At 36.8% G+C, this 18,994-nt stretch overlaps 3 protein-coding genes and 1 long non-coding RNA gene across 4 annotated transcripts; 1 reads left to right on the plus strand and 3 right to left on the minus strand.

The window, feature by feature from the left end:
* Positions 1–1,757: 1,757 nt before the first annotated feature.
* LOC119080254 (probable cytochrome P450 313b1) lies at positions 1,758–5,118 on the minus strand. Its single transcript, XM_037188504.1, has 9 exons — positions 4,886–5,118; positions 4,622–4,822; positions 3,267–3,455; positions 3,135–3,204; positions 2,758–3,061; positions 2,350–2,584; positions 2,109–2,273; positions 2,020–2,037; positions 1,758–1,943 (listed from the first exon to the last, which is right to left on the minus strand). Exons 1-9 carry the CDS (start codon positions 5,037–5,039, stop codon positions 1,777–1,779), a joined length of 1,503 nt encoding a protein of 500 aa, XP_037044399.1. The 5' UTR covers positions 5,040–5,118; the 3' UTR covers positions 1,758–1,776.
* Positions 5,119–6,938: 1,820 nt separating this feature from the next.
* LOC119080253 (probable cytochrome P450 12b2, mitochondrial) lies at positions 6,939–10,462 on the plus strand. Its single transcript, XM_037188503.1, has 8 exons — positions 6,939–7,086; positions 8,296–8,389; positions 8,625–9,142; positions 9,306–9,415; positions 9,479–9,635; positions 9,693–9,941; positions 10,010–10,236; positions 10,303–10,462. The coding sequence occupies exons 1-8, from the start codon at positions 7,006–7,008 to the stop codon at positions 10,412–10,414; spliced, it is 1,548 nt and encodes a 515-aa protein (XP_037044398.1). The 5' UTR covers positions 6,939–7,005; the 3' UTR covers positions 10,415–10,462.
* A 4,321-nt stretch (positions 10,463–14,783) lies between these two features.
* LOC119080259 lies at positions 14,784–15,395 on the minus strand. The gene is made up of 3 exons (XR_005088299.1): positions 15,288–15,395; positions 15,048–15,232; positions 14,784–14,984 (listed from the first exon to the last, which is right to left on the minus strand). It is a non-coding gene; the product is annotated as an uncharacterized LOC119080259 (long non-coding RNA).
* A 685-nt stretch (positions 15,396–16,080) lies between these two features.
* On the minus strand, positions 16,081–17,543 carry LOC119080256. The gene is made up of 2 exons (XM_037188506.1): positions 17,431–17,543; positions 16,081–17,358 (listed from the first exon to the last, which is right to left on the minus strand). The coding sequence occupies exons 1-2, from the start codon at positions 17,476–17,478 to the stop codon at positions 16,696–16,698; spliced, it is 711 nt and encodes a 236-aa protein (XP_037044401.1). The 5' UTR covers positions 17,479–17,543; the 3' UTR covers positions 16,081–16,695.
* Positions 17,544–18,994: the final 1,451 nt, after the last annotated feature.

The raw sequence follows: 18,994 nt of genomic DNA on the forward strand, positions 1-18,994 counted from the left end.
ACTTTGGGGAGGTCACGGAGACCGCCGTTTTATTAGATACGCGGGAACACACCACGTCTGATGATTTTACATACAAAAAAAAATCAACAAATCATCACAGCGATGATAGTAGGTGAATTTTTACGAATAGTATATAAACACTGAAGGTAACGCAAATCCGCAAGAACACACGGACCCCTACTTTCGGGTGAATATAGTTTTTATAATGTTGGACTCAAGTCAAATTTACTTTGTTACGTTGCAACACATGCCAAAACTCAATACTATACAACACACTTCCAACAACATTATCGTGCCAAACGTCTCGGATGCAACATAACAAATCTTATATTCACCCGGAACTTGGGGTCCGCATTTCTTGCTATTCCCTGAGGATTTGCGTTACCTTCAGTATGTATATTTACCTTGAATTTTTGTATAAAATCCGCCATGTTATCATCAAGTGACACTTGATCAAGTGTGGTGTGTCACCCGCGTATCTGTATCTGCGTGACCTTTCTGTATATGCGTGACCTCCCTAAAGTTTACAGCCTTGTTAGGAATGACACGAAGATTCTATAAAACATTTTCATGCTTCGGGGCCGAAAATGAGGGCAATTTTTCGAATTTTCTCGGGTTTCCGGCCCTCTGCATGAAAACTTACATGTGCACCTGTTTGGGACGGTTGATTTAAGGCACTTTCGCTTGCAAGCCTCACTTCGTTCGGCCTACAATCCGCGAAATTGCCTAAAATCAATCGTCCAAAACAGGTACACAAATAACCATTTGCTGTTGCAGTGCAAATTTCAAGCTTTCCGTAGCCAATTGAAAAATGATCCGTAGACTCACCTTCTTAGTTTCAGACGTGACATTCCAAAACCCCCACGAATGCAGCAAATTCATCATATTTGTATACAAACAACGCAACTCCAAGACTTCAAGCATGAGTGGTACTTTAAATAGGATGTTAAAACTTGACAATGTGTCATACATTTATACTCAGTTTCGGTGATCTGGGGAGCGTGGAGCATGTTTTTAGAAAATCTGTATTTTTTCGACCTAAAACTCACCTGGATTCATGGGATATTTCGGTATTAGTTAAGATTCAGATTGTGTAACCAAACATTATGTAGGTCAATGCTATAAATCTGGGGAAGTCGCACACAGATTAGGACACACCTCATCTGATGATATTACAGCCAATGAAAGTACAAACCAGGTATGGTCTGTCCATACAGACCGGAGGAAAAAGCGTCATTAGACCACTATAGAGTATACTTTCATTGATTAAAGCGGGTTCCATTATATAACAAATTCATCAATCGTGATGATTGTCTGTATAATCTGTGGTTAATTACAAACTTTCAGCCTCATGTTCCTGCTCATATAATAAATTGGTGGTCCGCGCGACCTAAGTTTACAGTCTAAAGTAACTTTTAAAGGCCAAAAAGTAACGTATGCTTCAAACTTAGATTCAATTTGTGGCTCATAACAACACAACGACTCACAAGAATTTAGGATTTGGGGGTAAGGACTTAACCTGTTACAGACTGTAAGCATATGACCAGTATTATTATTGGGTCTATTACTTCCATCGATCAAAGTATTTTTAATCTGTTGACTTCAAATCTTGTACCTCATTTTTTTAACATGCATTTTACCATATAAAGGATCATATTACCCAGAGCTTGTCATTATTTTTGTCGTTATCGATAACATATGAATAGCCGTGACAGGTTAAAGTAGGTTAATGTAGGTTTCAATTGATTAAGCATTCATTTCAATCAAATAATTTGTTTATTTTACCAATCTTTTCTCAACTCGAACTGGATAGCCATTATTCAATTTCATCACAACCATCCACTTCAGTGACAGATCTTCGATTTTCAAATCTGTCGTAAATTTATAATTGCGCACCAACCACACCACAAACATTCGTAATACAATTTGAGCATATTTCTTGCCTGCAATGGATTTAAAGAAAAATTTAAATTTTCATTGGAACGTACAGTTACAGTGGAGTGTAATTCGGAGATGTACCTATGCAATTCCTGGCACCTAAGTGAACAGAAAAAAAAGTCGAAAGTCAGTGAAACTGAAAGTTGAGAATAATAACCAAATGGATATACCTGCACTGAATGGTATAAATGCATATGGATGTTGATTTTCTAATCTTTCCGGTAAGAAGCGGTCGGGATTAAATGTTTCGGCATCATCCCCCCAAATTTTTTTATCCCGATGCATCTCATATTGCGAAATGATGATCTCACTTCCAGCAGGTACATAAGCCTTCCCTGAAATACGTTTCGATCAGACCGCTTGCTCTTCTTTTTGTTATATGAAGGAGAATAGAGAAAAAAGCTTCCTTACCAACATAAAAATCGGATTTAGCTATACGTGTTGTTAGAGGCACTGTCGGTATGAATCTCATAGTCTCTCTAATGAAACGTTCTGTGAATATCAGTTGATTTAGGTCGTCTGATGTTACATCATCATTGTTGGGGCATGTTTCTTGAATCTCCTGATGTACCATTTGCTGATATTCTTGGTGCACTGCCAACATGAGTACAATGTTTGAAATAGTAACCGCTGTTGTTTCGAATCCCTAAAACGAATACTTTGCTTCATCGAACACATTTTTAGAAGAGTGATATCAAATTGCATTTATTCGATAAGTATGACACTCGATCTTTTTTTTCAAATTGCTTGTCCTTGTGTGAAGTGAGGTGACGATATCAAGTTCGAAAAAAATACAATTTCGTTACATTGTAATCATACCGCCAATAGCATGGTCAGCGATTCCGATATCATTTCGTCTTCCGAAAAGCATTTCTCTTCAATCGACAATTCAATGATTTCATCGATGAAGATTCTCAATCGTTTTTCATATTCGTCTTTCTTCTGGTTTTGATTCCGATCGACGCTGGTGAGCTCGGCCAATCTTTTTCGAAGAACATGTTCAATAAAGGATCGCATCCCGTCTGTGCTTCTTTTCCTCATTTGGTATAATTTGCTAAATCGAAAAAATAGATCGATCTGATAGATTGGATCAAATATTCGTTGGCGGATGACATATAGCGCTCTGAAAGAAGTTAACGTGAATTTTCTATTCTTTTCGAACGGACAGCGGATATCGGTATAATATTTCATCGTACTCATTTGCCATTTGGAACAGATGATTGTGTTCGTTATTTTGAACGTCTAAATCGACTCCGAATGTGTTTTCTGCATGTAAAAAAAACAATAACAAAAACAATTATTTCAAAGTTTCGAAAACAAACTCTTACTAACAAACATGTCGAAACTGCAAGCCTCAAGAGTTTCGTAAATGTCAAAGCTTTCATTGGGGTCCCTTTTTCCCAACTTTTCCACCAAAATCTGTAGAGTTTTGTTCATGCAAGGATAAAAGCTGTTCAGAATCTTAGTATTTTGAACTGTCGGATTCAAAAGTCTTCTGTGCATTTTCCAATAATCGCCTAAATATTTAATGAAAGAAAAACCAATTATGTTCCGTATTCAACGCACTTTTAACCACATCTGGCAACAAGCTAACAATGGCATTAACAAACGCTAATTTTACATACAAACAATAATATCACACGTGAAAGATATGGTACGTTTAATTGTATGTAAAATTAGCATTTAAAAGCGTTGCGGTATTTAGTTATACACAATTAAAAATTCTAATGCACTCCATTCACCCGTGCATTTAGAACGACTTTATATTAAACGACACATGTAAGCACTTGGCTTTTTTTTAATAACCGATTTGCAAATTTGCCAGAGTCGTAGCTACTAATAAACACAGCTGAATGACCTACCACCTACCACAGATCATTGCGAAACATTCATCTTTTTTTCTCTTGAAGTTCAAATTATTTATCCAATTTGCATGGTCCTTCATACAGTAAAATTCATACAAAAAAAATAATTGAAGTACAAGATTTTAAATCAACCGATTAAAGGTACTTTGAAGTAATAGCCCCGATAATAATACTGGTCATATGCTAATTTAAACAATGTCAATCACTGCCAAGAGATTACTGCGAATACATTCCTGAGATTCTGGCTACTGCCCTGAGCTTCTTTGCACTTTCCAAAATTTATAATTTTTCACGTTGTTCCATTTACAACTTATATTTCTTGTAAAATATGAATTTGGTTGCTTAAATTATTATTGTTGACATTCTGCATTTCACTCGTTATTATTGAATAATTTCACTGTAGGTGAGAAAATGTCTAATAATTTTTCTGACCGTCCACCAGATTCACCTCAGTTCCACAATATAGAAGTGTAGAAATGAATGTTAGCCTCCGTTGGAATTTCTGTCCTTAAAAATGGAAGAAATGTACCTTAAAGTCAGCACAGACGACAAAAATAGTCAGTGAGTTCTAGCTAATCTAGTCTTTCCTTAACTAATAACTAATAAAGAAAAAGATTTATATGCAACAGTACACTAGTCAACACTTTAAGGAAAGAAGTACAGCACATTGAATCCTTCTTGGACAACACACTTAGGGTGTATAAAACGTTGATATGTTACCATGAACATTAAATATTGGAATTATTAGCACATACAAACTTTACCGATCTAAATCGACACATGTTACAACTTTCCACAGAGATAAATATTTTTAGTACCTCCAGCCGAAAACAATCCTGGCCCACCAATCATTTCCGCAATAAATTTATAAACGCCGCCCTTATCCATCGAACAAGGATGATTGATAATAATTTCTGCATCGTCTGCATCCGCAAAGTAAACAACGAATCGTGGTCCCAACCAAAAACCAAACGGTGCTCCCAATTTTCGCAGCAATCCCGAAACGACCGACACAATGTCTAAATCGATAATTTGTTACGGTGAGCGTTCGAGAAACACCGTTTCTCTATTCAGTCGTGTACCTGTTGTGTTCCAAAATACATACGATCCACCAATTAACGGGAATGAGACAATTCCGGGTAGATTCCAGGACGCAAGATAGAGATAGCGTCTTTTCCAGCAATAATTAAGAAGAAAAGTAAAAGCAACAGCAACGAAAATGTTCAACACAATCATCGTGCGATAGAATATTGAACTGATGAAAACAGCCTTAATCGCTTGAAGTCTATAGCCGTACTGAGTGTATATTAATGTGCACTGGATAAGTACAATAATAAGGCAAAACTAAATCAAGTCGTAGTTTTCAAGATAGTAAACACATTTAATTGCATTATGCATAATTGATTTAAAAAAAAAACATCTGAATCACTAATGCTAATTCGATCGAATGCATGAGGATTTGGAGGGGGTTTACTCACTGATCTACTATCAGACTAAAATTACCCAAAACATCTTAAGATCTAAAAAAAGATGACACTTTCCTCCAACAATTTGTGGGTGTAAGGGTGATAACGCAGATGAGTTTATTAACTTCAGGAACAAAGGGTCTCCGATTTAAAGGAGTGAGAGTTTGTTGAATTCGTCTTTCAACTCTAGAGAATACGTATCTTCAACGAACTTCGCATGAGTGGTACGCTAAATAAGGTTCTAAAACTGGACAGTGTATCACACAATTCTAAAACACTGTAAAAAAACATTTCATACAAAATAGTAGTCTATTCGGCACCTGTCGAGTATTATAATTGCGTGCGGGTATCTTCAATTTTTCGATTATTTTTTGTTATTTTCTGTGTTAAGCGTTCAAATATAAAGGCATATCAGAAGGTACCAAAAACAGTTTTTCGGCAATAATTCAAGAAATAATTATTTTGAATTATTGTAATGTTGTACTAATGTCGGAATTGGAAAGATCTACAGGTGGAGTATATGCACTGGTTGGATATGACCAAAGCTTATAAGAAATGATGAAAAGAGATCGGGACATTTGCTTGTATGGACGTCCAGCACAACTCACCAAAGTTCGCCGTGGGTACAGAGTAATAAGTTTTATCTGAAAAGTATCAAACAAATCAGAAAATGTTTTTCATACCTAGGACCCGAAATATGTCTAATATGAAAAATACTATTTGTACCACGGACTAAATGTCTTTTTTAGCGTATTCGATTCCAGACCTCGCCTTCGGCTCTGTCTGGAAACTTCTCACACGCTAAAAAAGATTTTTACTCATAGGTACGAAATGTACTATTCTCTGCATGATTTTACACTAAACTAAGATGTGCTAACATCGCTCTTCATCATCAGTCCGAAATAAGTTTTTGTTCTAAAAACCTGGTTTGCAAGTGATCTTGGCTATTTTTCACATATTTTTCCCTTGAGGGTCCCCTAAATCGATTCGGATCGAATCGGTCCTGCAGATACTTTTTATTAGGGTACCATATAGATTGATTTTCTGCCCAGTGCCATTTGACATTTTAATTTTCCCATACAGTTTTGGACACATCTACTAATTAAGTCATACTCTGTGTATTTGTTAAAGAATTCGGCTTGTAGTTGCAGTCAACAGGATCGATTCCGGACAATACTAAGAGCACTCTGCACACTCGTTGGGAAGGTCCCCGGTACATTTCAATGCATTACAAAGTTGAAATTTGTCATCTTAGGACAACTCTCCAATTAATACCTTGAGGCTATGTCCGCTTACATCTGTGCAAATGAAAAGAGTTTACTGATGACTTGCAAGTTTACTACATCCAGTACGCCACTATGTTTAATGGAAGTGATGGGCTTAGTAATTCAAAGAAAATGAACAAATCAATAAATATTGAGAAGGAATGTCTAAGCACAACGGGATGAAGCTTTTTCAAAATTTGGATTAGATTTGAAAATAATGCAGACGCTTTTTAACGTGCAACAAACAAAGCGAAAGTTTGTTTAAAAGACCACAAACGTTATTAGCGAACGATTATCTAATTCTGTCTTTTGTTGCTGTTGCTCTCACTGAAGACGAAAAAAATGTCGATTTGTATACTCTCAAATAGATATAACCATCGCCGAAATCAAAATGATCATTTACCACATTGGTGAGGTTCAGTATATAAACAATTCTTGAAGTGATCACCTCTTTGTGCAAAGTTTGGTGTGATGAACAAGAGCGCGAAAATACCATTCCGATATGGAATATGCAGACCCAGCGAATATCTTAGAAAATCATTTGCAACACAGGTTATTACTTCTTTCGATCTAAAAACATTTCCAACATGTTGCTTTCATTAATATTCACCATTTACCATGTCGATAACAGTAAATGAGTTTGTGGTCGGTAAATGGTTGACCTTGGTTACATAATTACAATAATATTTTTGTGCAAATTAGTTTTTGTTAATGCTTATTATTGTTGTTGTTAATAGTGAGATTCTTGTTTTTTGTTTATAGTGTAAAATACACGGCAAGTTCGGAAAAAAAATCGTGAATAGTCTGTTTGACTAAATATTTGGCTTTATTTATGCCGCAGCCGCATTAACTTTTGGTACAATTCAGTATACTTTGTACTGATAAATAAAACCAAAGATTTTAAGGGTACACCAGCTAGAATGATATTTTTTTTACCTATAATCATGTTGTCCATTAAAAATAAAAAGACACTTGTATGCATCAATATCATAATTTATGGAAAATGTATGGTGAACTATACACGAACTTTTTTATTTACTTTTTTTTCAAGCTCACCGTGAATGTAAAATGTATTTATAACTGTTAGAACGCAATATGTTGTGTAATGAGTATCCTGTTGCTCGTTATTAAAATCAATAGATATAATGTCAATTTATCTTGATTGTACCCAATGCACTTCAAGCAAAAGTGATCGTAGTCAGCATCTGCCAAGTAGAGCACTATTTTGTATGAAATGGTTGTTTACAGTGTTGTACAGTTGTGGGAGACACTGTCAAGTTTCATTACCCTATTTAAAGTACCACTCATGCTTGAAGTGCGTTGTGGTACCTCTATTTTAACATTACACTCTGATGATTCATTAGTTAGTGACTGTTAAACTGTTAGATCAAGCGAGCAACAGAATACCTTAAATTATAGACTAGGTGATGAAAAAGTGGTATCCGAAGGCAATAAATTCTTAAAAATTTAAAGAGAAGATTCCGGTAGTGGTCGGAGAATGCTTTGCCCTTTATGAAAAAAGACATGAAACATGATGTCATCAGAAAATACAACTTCTACCTTTTGAGAAAAACGTTGTACGCATTTCGGTGATAAATGTCCTTTAGTAACACGATGTGTTGAAAAAGCGTTTAGAATGCATAAATTACTATTTCTCATCGAAAAATACCATCGAATTTTTTTTTTTTAATTTAGACATTAGGTCATCTTAAACCGAGAACAAAAACATTCTTTCCTATAAAACTGAAATCATTTTACTAGGTATCCGCCGATGATGAATTTGATAATGCCAAGCCGTATTCGGAAATTCCTGGACCGACGTTGCTCCAAGGATTACGGAGCTTTCTTCCAGGTGGTGAGTTTAAACAGCGACAAATTTCTTGCAGGATAGTCTTTATCTACCATAATAGACCGATTAACAAAGACAACGACACAATGCATGACAATCTTTTGTGCGAATATGTCGCACTAAGGACTAATGGAAAATTTCCATCGCCTAAGACAACTGACAAACCTCACCTCAAGCCTTCTACTGTCCTTTTTCATAACGAGAAGCATCGATAAATCAAATAAAATCCTTGTTATGGCAGGTAAATTTCACAACAAGGAGCCCATAGATATGAATACGTTGCTTAACAAGGAATACGGAAATATACTCAGACTTCCAGGATCTTTCGGTCGGAAGGACGTTATTATCACTTATGATCCAAAAGACTTTGAAACAGTCTTTCGCACAGAGGGCTTATGGCCTTACCGACGACCACTTCTAGCTGTTGATTATTGCCGAAGGAAAAGACCAGATGCGTTCAAGAACAGTGGTGGTCTGATTAATGATCAGGGTGAAGTTTGGGGACGGATGCGATCGGCTGTAAATCCAGCCATGCTAAAGCCGAAAACAGTAAAGGTGTACATACCGGCTATTGATGATGTGGCAATAGATTTCGTGACAAAAATAAAAGCGATTGCTGACGACAATCACGAAATGCCTTCGAATTTTGCTGTCGAATTGGAAAAATGGTCCCTGGAATCTATAGCGGTTATAGCATTAGAACATCGGTTGGGCATAATTACAAACGAAAATGATGCGGAGAGCCAGAAAATTATTAAGGTATGCCTTCATTGAGGGCCATCGATAAATGAAATTCGCTTAAGTGCAGGATGGCAAGTCAAGTGGGATCGACAATTTGACAAAACCGCGAACTTCATTTATTTGGTGACTCATTGACCGACCAGTTGTTCCGATTAAGATTAGATTTTTCGTTCTATTTTAGAGCGTGAAGGCCATGTTTCATTTAGGATTTAAGGCGGAAGTGCTGCCCCCAATTTGGATTCAAACACCAATGTTCAAAGAGCTCTCGAACTCTTTTAATATTGTGACAGAGTATACCGGGTCTCACTGAATCTTTAGTAGCATAATAACGACAACGCCGTTTATTTTCCTTAGCATCTTAAAGAAGTATGTGGACAGTGCCATCGATAGAAAACATAATGCAAAGGATACAGATGATGGTGACGAAAGAGTCTTGGAAAAATTGTTAAAAATCAATCCAGACTACGTGTTTGCGTTGGCAATGGATATGCTCATAGCTGGAATAGACACGGTTGGTTGTGCATTTTTGATGGTTCCATAATATCTAATTTCTGTAACGTCATTACAGACTTCGGCAGTTGTTGCTAACTTGTTGTATCATTTGGCCAAAAATCCGTTTAAGCAAGAAAAGTTGCGCGACGAAGTAATGAAAATATTGCCAACTGTGGATTCAAAATTGAGCACAACAAGTTTGGGCTCAGTGCCCTACATGCGAGCGTGCATCAAAGAGACGATGAGATTAACGCCACCAATACCGGTAAATATGCGAGGAACTGGAAGAAACTTAGTTCTTCAGGGATATCAAATTCCGAAAAATGTAAATTTTCCCTTGATCAATTTTCTCAGTAAATCGAGTAGCAGAATCCGTTTGAAATAATTTTTCAGACCGATGTAGCTATGTTCGGTGCCTTACTACATCTAGACGACAATCACTTCACCCGAAGCGCCGAATTTATTCCTGAACGTTGGCTAAGTGGCACCGATGTGATGGAAGGATGTCCGAATAATGGCAGATCGGATAATCCGTTCGCGTTTCTACCGTTTGGTTTCGGTTCGAGAGCTTGCATTGGAAAACGATTTGCGGAAATGGAAATAGCTATAGTTTTGTTGCGGTAAGAACTCCTATTATGTCATTTGTCATTGCGTCGGTGGTCGAGTAAAAACTATTTTTTCCCCAGAATTCTAAGAGAATTTCGAGTTGAATGGCACTATGGTCCTTTAAAATACGTGCAAGCATTCATTGTTACGCCTACTAATGATCTTAAATTCAAAATGATTCCATTAAAGTGACAGTGGGACTGAAAGGATGTAATTTTTGGTTGAAATATTTAAGTCGGATTAAAGTTTATAAATTTTTTTAAAAATCAGTCGTAATCTTGTTTTGAAATATCAGTTTGGAAAATGAACCGCTCCTGCTCGGTTTATTTTACTCTGCCGTGCTTCTACTGAAATGTACACAGTCAATTACAAACTACTTTTCATCAAGTATTTTCAACTCATTGATTAGGGACGTCGCTGCTAAGAGGTTAAGGTGGTTTAAAACCTGGTTTTCATTATTTTTCGATACAAGAATTCATTTTACGGTCTTGTGATTACAGTTATGTTTGTTAGTCAATTCTGTGCGAACCATCAATTAAGCAATGAAATTGAAATTGAAAGTCTTTCAGTGGAAATTAACACATTAATTTGATATAATGAACACAGATGGAAGAATCCCATTAACAAACTCTGTGCAAAATCATTCTTGAGCACAGGTGAGTTTTGTGTGCGCAAATTTTTCCGATGTCTCAAAATTGTTATTGAGTAAAGTGAGGTGAAGTGAACTTTACTTTACGACGTCTAAACTGTACCTCAAGTTTTTGAATGAATTACCTTACCTGACAATGGGGCAAATGACTTTTTGTGTGTTTACCGACCTCGGCTTCGCTTCAATTTGATACACTTCACACAGGAAGCCGTTTCGGCCACCATGGGTAAATATAGCGTATAAAGTTGATGTCGCCGAGGTTGATGTTGTTAATTTGTAAATATTTTCTGAACGAACAATTTGTTTATATAGTCGGCCTCCAATGATCTTAATCAACTCATCGAAGAATACAAACTCGAATCTATTACTTCTTTACATTGTGCGTGAACAGAAGATTTTTTTTAGAGTTTTATTTGGCTACATGTGTCTAGTGTGTGCTTCTAGTATTTCAAATATTCAGCAAATGCAAACAATTTATCAATTACCCACTACAATGTTGATTTACATTGAGAATCAGACAAAAAATGTTGCCCTTGAACGAGATCCAGTATTATGTACTTGTTTTAACGAACTGTAATCAATGTCAATTAGTCATGCATTAATGTTATTCAGCAATGAATTACTCACGGCATGTAATCGATCTAATGTTTTGAATATGAACGGTAGTTATAATATTTAAACCGAATTTGAATTGGAGGTGAATAGTGGAGATGCAAGAAAAACAGTGGTATAATGCATATAAACTTCGTACATACCGCCAGCTCGAAGGTTTTCTCAAACGCGGCAGTTATTTCCTATGTTTTACTGTTTCCAAGCCGACTACCGCTTATCCGCTTTAAACATCTTTTATAAGTGATGATGAAAGACGCATTTTGCAAAATTAAATATCCTAACACGTGGTTTTTGTATCTCCTTTGGGTCGGTCCACACACACTGCTGCATGCAGTATACAATTTTCTAAATAAAAGTTCTCAATTGTTTCTGATGAAGTATTTAACACTAACAGAACTGTTTGTAGCAACTAACGACTCGTCCACTCGCGTCGAGACATTTAGTTAAGGTGTTCAACAAATAAAAACTGTCGCGTGCAAATCAACTACGTTTGCTAACTAGATTGTTGCTGAAAATTATGAATATTTTGAATTTGCAGTAGATGAAGGAGATTGTTTTTAGAAAACTGAACTCAACTGACATCGCGGATTCCTTTGCGTCACTAATGTCCTTGATAAGGACTCCTGATGTATTGTAGTGTGCTTCATATAGACGAAAAGCACTTCACAAAAAGCTAATGTCAGAAAAATGCCAGATCAGATAATTTGATTTGCCCATCTGGATTCGGATCGACATCGTATATTGAGAAAGGATCTACAGAAATTGAGGCGACTAGGTCAATCTAGAATTCAGTTTTGGATTTTTAGAAATTTATTTGAAAGCATTCCTCGACTATTTAAGTAAAGTCCAGGGTGCCGAAAGTTGGCAAGCCGCAATTAATTTTAATGTGTTAATAATGAGGTTAGTCAAAGCACTTCAAGCAAAAGTGATCATAGTGGTCAGCTGCAGAAAGTACTCTATTTTACGCACTGTCAAGTTTCAGTACCCTTTTTAAGAGTACCACTCATGGTGAAATTGCGTTGGGTGAGTACATCGCCGGGTGAGACATTAAATTTTTTTTCTTGAAAAAGTAATTTTTAACCGTGGTATCAAATGTGTTCTGAAAAAACAGTTTACGAAGGCAACTGGTACCCAAATTAGAACGACCTCAATGGACATTTTTCACATACATTTTTGGTGCACAGAAAATGCATGGAGAATTTTTTTCAGGTAATTCTCACAGTTGCGTGTTTTAAGTTGGGAAGGAAAAACTCATGGAAATTCCTGTGAGATTTCCTGAAACCGACGATTGTTATTTCACAACGTATTCTTATCGATTTTAATTTGCGATACCAGCTTGGAAAGGTCTAGATGAGTAGTAGGAAATAGGATACTATTTGCGCTGCATAAAATACTACAGTGAACGACATCTCAAATGTCTCACTGTCAAATTTTTCTGAGAATTTTATTGTGTCATTGCAAATTCACAATGATATTCTCTGAAAAAAATGACAGTGAGACATTTGAGATGTCGTTCACTGTACAAAAAATTTAAAATGGGTTCGAATCAGCAGTGCTATGATACAATATACAAATATTGCTGGCGAGTTTTACGAGTAGCGGTTGTGCTAACATAAAATTCTGTTATGTCGGCAATCACCAGCACTGCAAATGGGGTATCAATGGAAAGCTTAGACAATGTATGTTACGACTAGCATGTTAGGTTCCCATTAACACGTTCGCGCTTTAGACGTCTATAGCCGTCACAGATTTTCTTCGCCAAAGCAAAAGACGTCGATGAACGTCGTACTAAAACTGTTTGAGAGAGACGTACTTTATCAAGAAATAATTGCATCATAGTTAGCCATGAAATTCAAATTGTCCAGTAAAACTAATGTAAACACTACCAAACACAAACAATGGCGAGTGACGGCATCAGACGAAGGTAAAATTCAAGTGATTTGTAAATTAGTGTTCAATTTACACTTTCGATGTTCCTTTAGTGCTCGAATCAGCTTCTATAAGCAGAAGCAGGAGAATTTACTCCAACATCTGGCGAAAAGTGATGCTGAAACTGACTCTGAGGACGACGAACAAAATTTGATTTGCGGTAACAACAACACGCAATCAGCTATCATCGATTCGAGTGACGATGAAAGAGAAGATGAAGTGGAGATAAGTGATGATGACTGGGCAGGAATACAAGACGGTCAAGAAGAATCGAGTGACGATGAAGATCAGCAAGATCTCGACACCGTTGACCAAAGCGAAGTATGGAAAGCCGTGGTAAAGCCAATACCTCAATTTGTTTTTGACGATTCATCGAGTGGAATAAAAATAGAAGTGAATGAGAAGTCTTCCCCGCGAGACATTTTTAACAAAATATTTTCGGAAGAAATTGTCGAAACTTTGATCAATGCAACCAACAATTATGGCAACAACTTGTACAATAGCGATTCAGCGACTAGTAAACGAAAATTCCGTAAATTGGACCTGGATGAATTTGGAAGATTTATTGGTTTGTGTCTTCTTCAAGGGCAAACACGCTCACCTTCAATACGAAAACTATTTTCCAAGGATCCGCTGTACTATCATCCCATTTTTGGCGCAACCATGTCGGGTCGTCGGTTTGAGCAAATATTGCGTTGCTTTTCTTGCGAGTTGATCGAAGACACCGACGATAAACTTACCAAAGTTAGACCACTGGTTAACATGATTCGAGAAAGCTTCCAAAAAGCATTTTCACCAAAGAAGAACTTGTCTCTAGACGAATCTCTTCTGCTCTTTCGTGGTCGACTGGGGATTCGGCAGTACATTAAAATCAAAGCCGCTAAATATGGAATCGAGTTCTTTGAACTCACTACACCGGATGGCTACGTTTTGAACTTCGAGATCTACGAGGGAAAAGACAGTAAGTCTTCTGAAGTAAAAGGAGAAAAAACTCAAAACATTGTTTTGCGTTTAATGGAACCGTACTTGAACAAAGGCCACCACGTCTACATGGACAATTACTATAACAGCATACGATTATCTGAATGCTTACTTCAAAGCCAAACTCATTCAACCGGTACTCTCCGATCAAACCGTAAAGGCAACCCAAAGGAAGTCATCGCAAAAAAATTGAAAAGAGGTGATCTCATGTGGCAGCGTAAGGGTGATATTTATGTGTCGAAATGGAAGGACAAGCGGGACGTTTTATCGATAACAACTGCTCATCATCCGGCGCTGATTGAAGTGTCAAATCGGTATGGAATGAAGAAACATAAGCCGGCCGATATAGCATCATACAATGATAACATGGGTGGTATTGATCGTGCAGATCAGATGGTATCATATTATTCGTCTCCGAGAAAAACCATCCGATGGTACAAAAAAGTTTTATTTCATTTATTGGATCTATCGGTATGGAACTCGTTTTACATACACAAGCAGTTTCATAAGAAGTCTTCCTTCCTTGACTACCGAGACTGCCTCATACGATCGTTGATTCAACTACCGAGCGATGTTTACGAGGGAAAAGACCTGCAAAATCAAAAAATGTCAGTTGGGCGGCCGTTGTCCCGCAAAAATGACTCTGTGTCCAACCTGACGTGTTTGCCATCAACGAAAGCCCATTATTTGGAGAAAATACCCACACCAGACAATTCAACCAGAAAATCACATTTTTTGCGATGCCGCCAATGCAGTAAGAATAAAATTCGTCGCGAAACCTCATACCGCTGTCGAGATTGTGTTGAACACCCACCTTTATGTCCAACATGCATGGAGGCCTATCACGATGGGACCTAATATTTTATTTCACTTTTACATTTTAAAAAAACCCACGAAAAGAAATTCATTTTGAACTAAAACCAATCTTTGTATCAAATTGTTGATTTTTGAATAAAAATGTTGAAAGTTTAAGCATCTGTTATTTTCAGAGAACAAACCACGTTTGATTTCATCTGTTAATTGTTACGAACCTTTTATTAAAAAAAAAAAGAAAAAACAAAAACGTATGTCAAAAAGGTAAGCATAACACAACATTACACTGACGTTTTTCTGAGTTGTCAGTATAACATAACATTCTACGTGCGTTGGCGATCAAAATAGAACGAGACAGCTATAGATATCGACTTATAGCAAAAAAACTGTGTTTTTGCGAATGTTCCAATATGAAAATGGAGCGCGAACGTGTTAAGCGTCATCAGTACCAGCCCAGACCTGTCTAAAGTTCACACAGATTTTGAAAATTTTTCTTGCAGATTTTTGCAAACATATATGAATGAATTAAATTAAACTAGGCATGACCCGAAACTACTTGAACTCAGCTTTCCAACGAGCCCACTCTCGCCCGGGACGATCGTTTATAACGGCCAAAAAATTCGGATAAAAATCACCATTTTACCAACTTCGGAGATGTTCAACCAGCAACCAGGTGTGGCTAGAGACCGTGTGAGGCCTGTTTTGAGGTCTACTGGCAAAGACCTTTCAAACCATGTATATATCAATCCCAGGCGAAATGGGTCCGATTTTGGTAGGCGGCTTTTCAAAAGAATCCCTCATTATGAGTCGATGAAGACAAAATGAAAAGGTTGGAATAAACATTTTTTAAATTTATTTCGATATTGAAAAAGAAAAATCAGTCGATAAGCTTTATTAATCTGACCATTTGATTTCGGTCACAATTTTTCGCATTAAAATTAAAGTTACAAACAAGCTCCAACACGTTCGACCTTCCTTTCACAATGCGTACAATTTTTGCAAATGTTTTTTCATCCAATTCAAAACGTGATCCGTACGTGCGATTCCAATAAATTAATATCCGTTCCAGGTGTATCAGCCGACTGATTATATCAATCACACCGTTGTCATCGTATCCGGACAATCTCAGATGTCTTATATGAGTTAAAAACTGGAATTGACTAGAATCCTTTGGGAGTGTGCAATAACGTAATGATAATTCACGTAGTTGCGTCATCGGTTCAAAAAGTTGTAGGTCTTCAAACACTCGATCCGCTATGCATAGTACTTTCAGCGATTTAAGCTCTTGTAGGGGTTGAAGATATATTTTTGAATTAGTCGGCAAAGACCTCAACCCAACTCGTAATTCCTCCAAATTTTTGCAACTATTGGCAATTGCTCGTGGAATGGTAATCTCGCAAGTGTCATCGTTTTTTTGTATAGATAACAGAAGCCATCGCAAGGTCGGGTTACGTAAAATAAAGGTCGTCAACATTTGCGGTACGTGATCTTAGTTTATATATGTGAAGGTATTCAGTTTCGGGAAGGCGTTTTCCAGAATTAGACAGTTGCGTACGTTGATCAGTTCCAAATCAACCAAAGAATTACAATTTGCAAATAGCGTTATGTCACCGTCAACGAAAACGTTTTTGAGGTGGATGATCTGTAGCTGTTCAAAAATTGGCCTTAATTCAGCTGCAAGAGCAGGTGGAATTCTCATGACCAAATTTTCGTTGTTCAAGGAGAGGTTGAGGCTTTTCAAATTGCCAACACAATGTATCGTTATTAGCTGTAACAATAACAATTCGGTATTAAAAGCATCGTAACGTATCCCAGCACTATTCACTGATACTTTCAACAGCAACGATCCGAAACTCTTGAAAATTCGTTTCAGGTCCTTACGTCCTTCATCCGACATCCATGACCTTAGCTGGTATTTTCCCAAATTAACTTCGTAAAGGTGGACATTTTCGGTGGACAACCGTAATTCCTTTGGAATGATCCGTCTAACAATTTCTTTAAATCGTTTACTAGTCTCGGCGATAGAACATAAATCCGTCAGATCCAATGTCTTCGTCGTGAATATGTCAAGGAGACAATACTCATTCAAGTCCTGAAGATGCGTGCCGGTCATATTCATTAGTTCAACTGGCGTCTCATTTTCATCGTTCACCTGAAGCACACAGAATGTTAGCGACTTACTAATATTCAACTTTTAAACGCTAAGAATCTTTCGTTCTCTTACCGGCTCCACAAAATCGACTTTTATCCTTTTCGCAAGTAAAATTCTCATTTTCCAAAAAAATCACAGACGAATATCGTATAGTTGACATCAATATCTGCATCAAAGGATCAGACATGTTTTATAACACAGCTGACGCATAAAGAAAGAAATTGTCACACACCTCACTATTGCGGTGTTGGCTTATGTCAAATTACAAAGAGTTTCATGTTTACTTAGAAGTTAACTTAGGCCAGTAAATTTACATGGTATCTGCTGTATTCTCAGGGGGTGAAAACTACAAAAAAAATCAGAATAGTTATTTACGTATCTGTTGTGGACGGTATATTTTAGGCAATTTCGCGAGTTGTAGCCCGAACGAAGTGAGGTCGACATACGAAAGTGCCAAAAATAAACTGTCGACAACGGATGCGTATACAAGTTTTCATGCTGAGGGCCTAAATTACGAGAAAAATTCCGAAATTTATGCCTAATTCATGAAAAAAATAAGTCGTTTAGTAGAAATGATCAAAAAATGTACCAATGTTGGGAAAAATGCTCGTGTTAATGGTAGATGATGTTTTTAAGTTGGAAGTGCTTCTTACATTGAGTAAATCGAAAGGAATATTAGGGTGTTTTTGACGTCATGAAAACGTTAAATACGTGCAATACGTTCTATTTGACGATAAACTAATTTACTAAGTCCTAAAATAAATCGCGTCCCGTATCTTTATATATAAAATCCTTCGCGTGAGTACAAATTCTTTAGAAAAGTACTTTTTCTGTTTTCTATTTTCTTGTAAATTTGCGGCCAGATTTTTAATCAACAATAAATCATAAATAGACGCTCCGCTCCTCTCTGCCCGCAAACTTCCCACTCGTGTAAGCTGTCTATCATTCAGTTTCATAGTCTTATTGGCTAACGCTAATCAAAAGTGAAAGATGCGAATGTGGAATGATTTCACTTTGGTACAATACACTTACACTTATGTACAAAAAGGAAGCCCCCCGGTACTTACTACATTCACAAAACCTTTAATCATAGCACGACTCGTGCAAATTACGGCCCTCGCTTCGCTCTGGCTGCAAAGTTCACACTCATACAAGTTTTAAAGTTTTCTGTTTGATTGTTTTCTAGTGTGTCATTCTATACGTTTGAATAACGGTTCAGAAATTGGTTTTTCATAAAATTTTATAAATATTTTATGTCATGGCGTGAAATCGGCTAATTTTGCCAGTGATAGCTGACTATCACCGTTATAGAAAACTAACATTCACGTGACTATTCCTGACTATAATCAACTATCACCGTGATAGCTGACTTTCACCTGACTATAACCAACTATCACCGTGATAGATGGATATAACTAACCGACAAAATCAAATTCCATCAAAGTAATCTTTTTCGATTGATTGAATTTCCAACAATGGAAAATACTGTTTTTCTGGAATACCTTCCAGATCCTTAATCCCACATACCCCATCTTCGAACTTAGCCTCAGGAATTCAATTCTGCGTCGATTAAAAAAATAAAATTCCGTTTTTTCATAACATATCATACAACCTTCCATACAAACATTTTAGGGTA

The sequence above is a fragment of the Bradysia coprophila genome, unplaced genomic scaffold (genome assembly GCF_014529535.1).
Source record: "Bradysia coprophila strain Holo2 unplaced genomic scaffold, BU_Bcop_v1 contig_350, whole genome shotgun sequence".
Lineage (NCBI taxonomy): Eukaryota > Metazoa > Arthropoda > Insecta > Diptera > Sciaridae > Bradysia > Bradysia coprophila.